This window comes from Mugil cephalus, chromosome 2 (genome assembly GCF_022458985.1).
Source record: "Mugil cephalus isolate CIBA_MC_2020 chromosome 2, CIBA_Mcephalus_1.1, whole genome shotgun sequence".
Lineage (NCBI taxonomy): Eukaryota > Metazoa > Chordata > Actinopteri > Mugiliformes > Mugilidae > Mugil > Mugil cephalus.
Window position 1 is genome coordinate 8437491 of NC_061771.1, and position 11724 is coordinate 8449214.

Genomic DNA, 11724 nt, shown 5'->3' on the forward strand with positions numbered 1-11724 from the left:
TGGTTTAGAGTCAGTGAGCTGGGTTCTGGGATCAGACTGTATCTTTCATTAAAGTGTAACCTGCTGCGGTTTTGAGAAATTTGCGGCACGTTCAATGCACTACTGTGGCTAAAAAGTGTAATGTAGCATTGTTATATTTTTGTACGATAAAGCGTGGTGGAGTTGCAGCTCAGCATTTTTAGGACAGGTCCAAAAACATTGTTTTTTGTTATTACAAGGTTTAGAGATGTACAGTTTAGATTACATTGATAGAATGCTGCCTGTTTTAGCCATTTAGTATTAGACATTCATTCATTCATTACTTAGGTATTCATCAGGTGAAAATAGAACCTCACAGCTCTTTAAAGACTGTGGGGATTAGAACGTGGACAGTGGCAGTGTATTATTGTGCCTTCATCCCTCCCTCTCTGCCCACCCACAGATTGTTTGCTGGGCCCCGTTGATGACGAGATGAAAAAAGAAGGAGAGTTGGAGGGTGCCAACCCCCTCCACATGCCACCTGCCCTCAGCCACTCCCACCCAAATGCCTTTCACGTGTGGGACCAGGACGACATCATGATCCCAATGACAACACCACACGAGAGCCCGTTGTCCAGCCCTCTGATGTCCGTCATCCCATACATACCTTCATTTTTGCCCAACTCCCTCAGCATGGGAAGCCCCTCCTACAATCAGCCAATCCCGAGGGAGAGCGATGCCTGAGGCACAGTTTTCACAGTGTACATCCCCTCATTTAGCTCCTTGTTTTTTTTTTTTTTAATTCTAAAATACCTTCTACCCATTCTCCAAGAATGTCACATGAAAACAGACAGGAAACGTACAAGAAGTCATTATGGCCAGTTTGCCTGCGTGGATGTACTACTGTTGGCACGAGACACGTTATTTGACCGAGCCGGGGATACTAAGTTGGGCTGCAGCCACTAGTTACTTTTCCCTGTGGATTTGTGCCAAGTTAACACCGTGATCATTCTCCTTTTACTACCAGACTCAGTGGTCACATCAGACTGAACTGTCACCTTTGTTTTGACTCAAGATCTTTAGCTGATGTAAGTAACTTTTGATGTAGAAGAGTTATTCAAACTAAAATAATCCATATTTATGGTTATGTTTATCCATGAACCTCCATAAATAGTCTGCACTCATGAACCTTTTCTACCTTAGTGGCCCTCCAGGCACTTTGTAGTGCGTCTCATTCAAACAGACTGACTCGCATATTGATCGTCAAAGTTGCTATGCAAGGTGCTCGCCTGCCATTGGGAGCAACTTCAGGTGTGAGTGTGTTGCCCAAGGACCCTTTGGTCAGCGGTAACTGGCTAGAGACTGAACTGCCAACCCTGGGATTAGTGGGCAGCCATGTGAGCCACAGCCACTCCCATGAACATTAGATCTAGCTTCAACTGAGTGATTCCTAAATGTGTTGTACTGCATATACCCAAACAATGCATACACCGGGAGCTTTGTGTTGGTTTTATTTTTTCTGTGACAAATAAAGGTTAATGATGATGTCTACTAAGGTAACCTTTGCATACTCTGCCTTATTCTGACACTAAATATATTTCAGGTCATTGGGAGGATTGGCTTAAGTTGCCAACTAATAGGGTGCAGTTAATTCAATTAGTCAAGATGGTGCCTTAAGGTGACTGTGTGAAACCTTAAAAGACTGAAAGGTTGCTTCAAAAAATGGAAACCTCAAAAACAGAAGAAATACAAAGACAAAATATTTTTTTTATATTTAATAATCACATTATATATGTGTATATCTATCTATCTTAGATAGATAGATAGATAGATAGATAGATAGATAGATAGATAGATAGATAGATAGATAGATAGATAGATTATGAAACTGTTAAAATGTGTGTGTAGAACACAGTTACACAACACAAAAGGACAGATTTCAGGTCCCACTTTAAGTAGGATATCGGCTTAAATACAGAAATCCTTGGGCTCAAAAATCACTAGAACACTGACACATTTGAACCAGTTCACCATTTTTATTCGTATTGTTCCGCACTTTCAAATTTCATTTTTCAATATTATTTCATCCTTCCGTCCGTACGACATTATCATTATTGTAACTACTACAACTACTTATTATATTTAATCTTTACGGTCTTTCTCTGGAGAAACATTGTCCTTTAACATTGGGGTGCAACACAGTACCATAGCTGTTTGTGTCCGTAAATCCCAGGGTCCGCGTTTTCAGTCAGGGACAGGGATTAGAATGAGAAGATTAGATGAGCAGCTTAGCCTTTAATACAACATCCTTTTATTACTTTTGAGAGGGGAAATTAGATAATCGGACGCCGGAAGCCCAGTTTGAGTGGATTCAGGATCGAACATTGTTATTGATTGTTAGTAGTCTGTGCAGATGACGAAGATCCAGTCAGCAGTGAATGGGGGAGTGGGTCTGATTTAAGTGCAACGTGGCTGACTTTGTCTGAGAAGACTTGTGTGATTGGGATTAAGCAGGAAAGGGCAGCGGCACTCGGACATACGGACACATATCAGTTATTTTTATATGACGTCCTCTGACTTGTTTCAGTCAAACAAGCCAAGCTCTTCTGTATGAAGCAATCTGCAATTTACCATTTCAGTTGAACCTTTTTAAAAATGTCTTTTCAGCTCAGACTCTGCCCGGAAAAAGATCTAATCTCATTTCCTCTGGCTGGAGATACCAGAGATTTGAACTCCACGTTTGACACTGTGGGAGATGATCTCTCCAGCAGGAGCAGAGGGGTCACGGCTTAACCTGGGATCTGTAAGGGCTCCGGGAAGGTCAGACCCTGAGGACACTCGTAGACCACATGAGCTGTCAGATAATCATGCCATCCCATCGAAATTATAAAAACTGTTCAACCCGACGTCTCAACCTGCAAGTTCGTTCGTTCGTTTTGTGTAACCGCTTGTCCTCTGGAGGGTCGAGGGTGGGGCTGGAGCTTATCCCAGCTGTCGTTGGGTGAGAGGCGGGGTACACCCTGGAGAGGTCTCCAGTCTATCACAGGACTAAAACAGAGACAAACAATAGAGACAGCAACAGTTGGAGGAAGCCAGAGTACCCAGAGACAACCCACGCAGACACAGCGAGAACATGGCAACTCCACCAAAAAGGCCCCAACATTTCACCCAACTTTTACTTCAATCCTTGTGTAACCGGCTGATCCTGCACCGTCTGATCCACAAAACAGATGAATTCAATGCTAACGGAGGTCTGTTAAATCAGCTTTTCATTTGTACTCACCAGCGTCGAGAGGCATTTTAGGATTAGCCGGGGTTGTCCGCATTTTGAAGTGGAACATGTGAGGACAGGATTACTGCGGTGCAGTTTTGGACATTTGGTGGCAGGTGGTAAAACAGTCAAATAGTTCAGCTACACATCAGCTGAATATGGACACGTGTCTGGAGGTTCAGGCCAAGCAGTGGCTCGTCACTGGATCGGTAAAAAAAAAAAAGATAGAGAGCGTAAATTAACTGTGTATTGTTGTCATTTGGGTATTGGGTTTCTTGTGTTAACTTTAAGATCTCATGTAAATATAAGTTACATATTCTTGCCATTTATTTATCATACATCCAGGTGTTAGCAACACAATCACTATGACCGCCACATTGTGAAAGATAAGTAATAGAAATATTTGCATAATTTTGGATTGATTTTTCTTGTTATCGAGTAATGTAAAGCGTAATGTTTTAAAACATTATGCATATTAAGCTCTGATTTGGTGTTCCCTTTAATTAGATAGAAGTGACGTCAGGCGTCTTGTGGTCATTCACAGGAGCACATAGTTTTCCTACCGAGTCACAAAGAGTATTAATAAGTCCCTTTTTTGAACCAGAACACTCTTGTCATTTGTGTCAGAAAGTTCCTTTCCATACAACTTTTTAGGGGCTTTTTTGAGACACACTGGAAAGCCACTTAAAATCACTCTATTTTTTATGATCACATGAATAAAAGACAAATGTTCTCTATTTGCCTGTTTTTGGGCACATCTTCAATGTGTGGATTGTAAATCCCCTGCAATCTCCATAACATGAACATAGGAAAATTTTAAACAGTACTGTGCAAATATGAGGTAAAGCATGTGGATACCAATAGTTTACTTCCACTGAAAAGGCCAAGAAAAGCAATATCTGATTGTAACATCTCAGAGAACCTATGAGTACTCCATGAAACAAAAGTTTTCTATTCAGTCTGTTATTGATTAATGTTAAGATTTTGGGGAAACAAGACCCCATTCTTTAAGTATTTTTTGTTTGTTTGTTTTGTTATTTGTCTTTCTACATCTACATCTTGGGTAAGTATCTGTCTCTTAAGTTGCTCTTTTGTATCTGGTCAGGTTTTGGTGTGGATCAGAATGTGCACAGTGGATTTTCAGAGGTTTTTGTGAAAACACCGTCCCACTGAGTTATCCCATGAGAACAATGAAACTGAACAAGCACTGCAATGGTCGGCACCAGACAATTAAACAATCATTCAGATTCAGTATAAAGCTCTGTAAGTCCAAGTGGAGCTGAACTTTTAGGTTAAAATACTCTGTATTGTTCGTAAAAACATCCATGACAGTCACTTAACCCATGAGTCTGATCTGATAACACATTGGGACATCCAGAGCAAACCGATTTGTGGCTGTGAATTCAAACAGTGTTGTATCATCAGTGTCTGTCTTGACATGCAACCAAGCGAAGCGTTCTTTTGGATCTGATGTGGATTTACGTAAATCAGGGTTAATTGATGCCTACTTGCTTTTTAAGGACAGGTGACAGATTACCTCAATTGACCTCTCATTGGCACAGCATGACACAGCATTACAGCAGCAGGCTGTAAAGCCACGAGTTGGCTCAAGACAGCTTTTAGTAATGATATCAAAGCCAGACTATTAAAGATTAGAAAAAAATAAGGAAAACACATCTCTGTAGATTTACATCAAACAATATTTAACATAAAATTAAAACTTCAGATTAAAATGACATTCTACTTACACAGAACATATTTCCAAGTATGGAAGTAATAGGTGATAAATTCAACATGTCAGGAGAAGATGGAAGGAAAAATAGAAACACGCCTGTTCAGGGCCATTGGCTCCCTTCTAGGTTAATTACCATTGGTTGGTTAGTTTATCCTGTCTGCAGTCACTGCCAATCTGCAGTCATCCAGCTTAATCCTCTGCTGGCAGGCCAGATGGTTCTCTGTGACAGACAAAAGTGCCGTCACCGTGGAGGTCTTGACCTCACCTGTCTTCAGCAGCAACCACTCACGTCAGCATTTAAAACCATGATGGTGCATGTGCATGTGCATGGTATATACAAGAATGTTGAAGTTAAGTTTTTTCAAGACCTTCTCCATATTTTTTAATAAGACTTTAGTTTGTGCATGTTTAATATGTGATTTCGAATTCATTTTGCCCCCAGAATTTAATTTCAGCAATTCTTTCTACAGTCCCTGACAAAAGTCCATTTTGTAGAAACAACAACTGACTTTTAATTAATCCATTGGTTTTAGAAATGGCTCATATGAAAGCTAAAAGCCTCCCAAATTATGCTTAATATACTAATACTAATACATTTAACGAATAATTTACTTCAAATAACAAAGCATGTTGCATAACATCAGTGAATTAAGTAGTGGTGCTGTGAGATCCATATTTAATACCTTGTATGACTTCCATGAGCTTGAAAGACTGCATCCATGCGGTTCAACAAGGATTCACACAATTTATTGATGAAGTCAGAAGCAGTTTTACATGCTTCCCAGAGTTCATCAAGATTCTTTGGTTTTGTCTTCCATGCTTCCTCTTTCATTCTACCCCAGACATGCTCAATGATGTTCAAGTCTGGTGACTGGGCTGGCCAGTCCTGGACCTTGATCTTCTTCACCTTGAGGAACTTTGATGTAGAGATAGAAGACCCCTTTTATGGTTGGGAATGTAAGAGGTAACTAATACTAATACCCTGCAAATCTCTCGCACACCCCCATACTGGATGTAACCCTAGACCATGATTTTTCCGCCACCAAACTTAACTGTTGTCTGTTGTGATGTAATTCAACCGAAGAGTCATCTGAGAAATCCACCTTCTGCCGCTTTTCCAGCATCCATCATTTTAGGAGGCTGTGGGCCTAGGCAAATGCCACATGTTTTTTTAATTGCCTTTTGTTGCCTTTTGTCGACCATTGAGGCCATTTCGAGACAGAATTCTACAAACTGTTTTGGTTGACACGAGGACTTGAGGTGACCAGGCCTGGTGGACACATTGAAGGTGTCAGCCCCCTCAGCAGTGGATCTGGTCTCCAGCCTCTTGATAATCAACGCTTTGGTCTCAGGGTGAATCTTAGGTTGTCAGACGTCAAGTTGCAGTTGATGTGATTGAGGTCTGGTGTGCTGGGGTTCTCTTTATACACACCCACTAATTGATTGATCAGTTATTGATCACAGGTGAGGCTGTAATCTAGGATTGGGTGCATCATATGACATGTCGACAAGATTTTTGTCTTGCCAAAATCTGACCATTTTCTCAACCAGTGTTAGGAATGCAGTGCTGTACTGTCCATATGGCTTTGGGTGAGTGCTAGCAAGGAGCATGGTCTTGACACATACTGCTGCTGTTACTCTGATCATAATGCTTCTGAAAGAGTGCAAGATCTCATGAAAAACCTCATCTGGAACAACCATAACTTGAGGAAAAGTTTGAGGTAGTGCCTCCCCCAAACTGGACGACAGCAAGACTTAACTCATCTCATCTTCTCCTCTGCCAGCATTGATGAGGTAATGGGCATCAAGTCCATCAAGTGTATTAGCAGCTCCTTAGCATGTATCTAGATAGATAGGCATATGCTTTTTTCATCCCAAACTGGGAAATTTTGCAGAAGAGCAGCAATGTACAGCCATTCAACACCATACACAATATATATACAACACAATATACTATATACACAATATTCACAAGAGTTATAAAAATTAGTTAAGTACCTGGTCTTGTCGTCTGGGTTTCCTGTGAGCAAAAAGGCCCACTGGTTGGATTCAATAATCCCGAAGAATCATGTCCACTGTAGTTGGAGGAGTCACTTCTTCCTGTGGACTGTTTGTTTGGTCCATGGCGGTGGTTGTCTTTGTTGCCATCACTCAAACGTGGATGTTGTTTTGAAAATACTTTTTATTAAAATATCTGAAATGATTCCGTGAGCTATTTACACCCCTCCGGAATGCTCTGGAACCACAGGACTGTGACATCAACAGGGACTCAATAATGGAATGTGACATCATCATTGAGAGCCGGGAGGACTTCACTCCTTTCTATCCTGAGATCTACCCATCTGCAGTGTCTATAAAATACTTTACTCTTAGCCATCAAGGCTTTGCTGCATGAGGCCTACCCTCAACATGATTCACCCACCACTGTGCTGATTTTCAGAAATCTGAATCAGAAACACTATATAAAATACTAAAAATACTGTGTACTCGTCACAACTTAGAAAATATGGCAGTTCTTTCATTTCAATTCTCCCTAGGGTCAGTTTACTTGCCATCTGTGTTTTCCCAGTTTTTTTGTCTGGGAAAAGATGGTCGTCGTGTCTGTGTGAACAAAAACAAACGGAGTAGATCGATGCAGTCTTATCGCTTTGAACTCAACTTTAATCCTCGTCTGAAGCCATTTTTAACCATTTTATCACTTTTAAGTCTATATTGACGCTGCCACAAAGATTGATCATCTGCTGACAACAGTTTAACTGGACAGTGAGGATCCGGCTGCTGCTAGCATCGCCACTAGGTGAGAGTTTTCTCACCAACTCTTTTAGACAGACTTCAAAATCTGGTTGGCATATCTGATACCGTTTTTAATTAGTTTAAATCCTATCTTAGCGATAGAATTTTATGTTACCATAGAAGAACATTAATCAAGTGCCTATAAAATGGATTGTGGTGTCCCTCAAGGTTCTATTTCAGGCCCAACACTTTAATCTTTACATGCTACCACTCGGTTGCATCATCAGGAGGTATGGCATAAACTCCCATAGTTACACAGACGATACACAGCTTTCGATTGCCATGTCTCCTGATGACGCTGGGCCAATAATTGGTACCCCTTTAAACTGTATTTTAGATATCAAGCCATGGATGGCAACAAATTTTCTACAGCTCAACCAGGACAAAACTGAGGTCTTAATTATTTGTCTTGAAGCTGAGAGAAAATCAATACAAAACACTGGCACTCTCAGCAAGTGAAAAACCTCAGTATCATTTTTTAGGTCTGTTATTTGTAGCGTGTCATTTTTACCCAGCCTCTGGGGTTGCCTCACCTACGATAGCGTACACAGTTCGTCCTCCTGTTCTAATGAATACGGTTTTATATGCTTGGCATAAGGAATTTTTAAGTGGTGTGTGGGTGTGTGTCCTAAGTTATGGCTATGGGCAAGATTATCTGCACGTGTGATTAGGCTATACCTTTTAAGTTGTTTAATCTGTCACAATATTTATTCACAGTACTAATATCAAAATGTTTGCATCATTCTTCTGCACTTGCAGAGCAATGTAGCACAATTCTGGGAAATGGTTTGGTGTCAGACGTGCTAAACTATAAGCTGCAAATTCACAGACAGGAGTCAAGATTTACCACCTTGTGACAATTCAATGTTCTGCTGGAAAACTTTTGGATCTGGTGTTCCACACACCCGAGCCCTGTGACAATCTTTGATAGAAAATATGACCACCACAAGGTGTTGACTTGGCCTCCAAATACACTAGATCCCAAACAAAACAAAAATCTGTGGGACAACCCACAGAGGCTCTCCATTATACCGATTGGACCCAAAGGCCCTCACTAACATTCAAATGCCAGACACCACAGGACACCATGAGAAGGCCCATGTCTATTCTGACAAGTCACAGCTGTTCTGGAGGCACAAGAGAGACCTATGCAGTACTAGGAAGGTGGTCATAACATTATGCTTGATCAGTGTTCATATGGTGGCCATCCAATCCATCAAGCAGAAACTGAAACAGGCAGTGCACAGAAATGATCAGTTCTGCTTCTCAATGTGAGAAAACTAAAAGGATCCTCTTTAATGATCTGTACTTGTTGGGAATATTTCATATCTGCAAGATGAATGTGCAGCGCCAATACACAAGGACCATCTGAGCCTTCCCAAAACAAAAAGGTAAATTTGTTGACACCAGAAGCAGCTACTACCCGTTCTCACTATAGAACCTAAACTCCTCTAAAACTTGTGTTCAGCGGTTAATTTACATGAAGAATCTTTCTCAGACTAAACTGTTGCAGCTCTTCCAATAAAAATATTCAAGAGATGCAACAGAAGTCAGTTATGAGACGAAGCTACAGTGAAAACAGCAGTCCCACGAGTCACAAGACTGACATCACGCTCACAACATTTCATTACAAACAGCATTTATTTTAATCACAATATATTCACATGTAAAACTAATCGATTCTTTTTAAAAATGTTAAATTCGTATTTTTTTCTTTTTAAAAACAGGATTTACAGTGATTGGTTTTCATCTATACTGCAGACAGACATTGTACCTAAGCTGTAGTCCGCCGGTCCATTCCCAGCTACTCAAACTCCCTTTGAGAGAGGACAGTGCGATAGAGAGAAGTGCCTTTAGCCTGGAAGAAGGTCACGACCATCTTGTTCTTTGTGACCTCTGCGTGGACAAAGCCTCCCAGCGTCGAAGCTTGTCCGGTGAAAAACTTCAGTGAACCTTTGGGGACATGATTCCAGTGGCGGACGTCAGGATCCAGGAAGTTTCCAGCACCACTCACCACGTAGCCTACACCAGACTCTTCAAGGTACTGTAAGTGAGAGACAAAGCTGATTGAGCTGAAAGCAGCCATGTAGAGCTATACAAAACGATAAGACATATCCTTGTAGAGCTGACCTGCAGATTGTGGTCATGCCCACAGAGATAAGCAGTAGCCTTATATTTAATCAGGAGGGGGTGAAGCCTCTGCAGGAGACACTCTGTGGGCCCGTGTTCAGACACCGACCACACAGGGTAGTGGCCTGCCACCAACAGGAAGTCTGCCTTGGACCGAGCCAGTCTCTCCTGCAGCCAAGCCAGCTGACGATTGGCGTCCACTGCACGCAGGGGTCCTCGGGGCTTCTCGTCCACATAGTCGTCAGAGTTGCCACACAGCATGATAGTGTCGAGCATGATTATGGTCAGGGTCTTCCCAGTGTTGGGGATGCGGAAGTTCAACTCGTAGTAGTAAGAGGGGAATTTCCTAATAAGGTAATAAAGACTAATCAGTTTCTAACCAGGAATTGGAGTCATGAGTTAGTCTAATGGCCAATTTCTAAGCCGCCACTTACCATCGGTCAGATTTTTTGCTGTAGTCGATCTGGGCTTTGACGTTGCCTGCATGGTCATGATTGCCAGCAAGAACATACCAGGGGACATTGAGAGACTTTGCAGTGTACACAGACTCAAACGTTTCCTGATGGGAAGATTCAATAGGGGAAAAAAGTTATAGCTCTCATTGCACCTCTTTAACATTAAATGTTTGGCAGTTTACAAGCGTTACTCAGCTGACCTTAAACCGAGGAGAATCCACACTGTCCACACCTTTGTAGTAGAAGTTATCGCCAAGGGCCAGAACAAAGTCAGCTCCCATCTGCTCTGCTACTTTGCTCATTTCTCGGGCTGTAGCCTTCTGCACAGCGGTGATGTACGGGGGATAGGGGACTCCACCCCAGTCGCCCACGGCCAAGAACTTGATGGAGGTTCTGTTTTCTGTGTGGAACGAAGGGGGGAAAAAAAAACAATAGGACTTCAGACCCAGGCGGACAAGACTAATGATGATACACAACTGTTTACATAAGCTCATGAAAATGTGTACTTACTACTTATCTCCTTCAGGTCCTGGAAGGCAGTTGGATAGCAGTAGGCCACAGGGATGGCAGCAATCAAGATGGATAAAAGAGTGAGAGCCATCTGTAAAGGCAAAACTTAACGTGTTAAAGTCTGTCATTAACTGGAACTCTTAGGTCAAAAATCAAAAACAACACCTGCCTACAAAAAGACACAGTTAGAGGAACATGAAACCAGCACAGCAGACCACAGCTTACCATGTAAGCCTATGCTTCCTCTCTGATTTCCTCGCACAGCACTAAAGAACTTCCCTATCTCTTGTTTCTTTATGTCTTAAGGTGAGCAGTGATTGGCTGCAGCCTGGAGTTGACATGTCCCAGCTGGAGCTAATAGAGACTAATCAAAGCAGCCATGTCTCGGAGGCTGAGCGGGTCAGAGGTCGCCAAAGATATTTTCATGTCTGCGTCTTTTAAAGAAGACACTTCTGCTTATAAAGCGTCAGTCACATTTATCAGCCTCAGGAGAGACACCTCAAAGCAGAAGTAGAGGAGTATCTGATGCACATCGCGGTAAAAGCAACACCAGCGTGTGTGAGGAATAGGCATCCAAGATATTAATGTCAAAAAATAAACACTCACCGCTGATATCTGGTGATGACCTGACAGGACACTCTCCGCACTCGCACTGCTCTTCCTCCTTGTCTTTTATCAGCGTTCCTGGAGGAGAGTCTGCAGGAGGAGGACTACACACGGCAGACGCTGCAGGGGCATGATCATGGCTCACACCCTGACTCAGTCCTGGGACCAAAGTGTCATCAGGGCCTCATGTGATCTTGTGGTGTTTCAGTGGTTATTATAGCTGGTGTCCAGACTCTTCTTTTTCCACTTAAGCGTTCATCATTATC

At 42.1% G+C, this 11724-nt stretch overlaps 1 protein-coding gene across 2 annotated transcripts; it reads right to left on the reverse strand.

The window, feature by feature from the left end:
* Positions 1-9379: 9379 nt before the first annotated feature.
* acp5a (acid phosphatase 5a, tartrate resistant) lies at positions 9380-11495 on the reverse strand. Of its 2 annotated transcripts, none has more exons than XM_047578623.1 (6): positions 11459-11495; positions 10853-10943; positions 10543-10742; positions 10322-10446; positions 9888-10233; positions 9380-9801 (listed from the first exon to the last, which is right to left on the reverse strand). In XM_047578623.1, the coding sequence occupies exons 2-6, from the start codon at positions 10941-10943 to the stop codon at positions 9562-9564; spliced, it is 1002 nt and encodes a 333-aa protein (XP_047434579.1). In that variant the 5' UTR covers positions 11459-11495; the 3' UTR covers positions 9380-9561. The 2 variants fall into 2 exon arrangements, with proteins under 2 accessions (XP_047434579.1, XP_047434578.1); XM_047578622.1 differs by lacking the exon at positions 11459-11495 and adding an exon at positions 11078-11139.
* Positions 11496-11724: the final 229 nt, after the last annotated feature.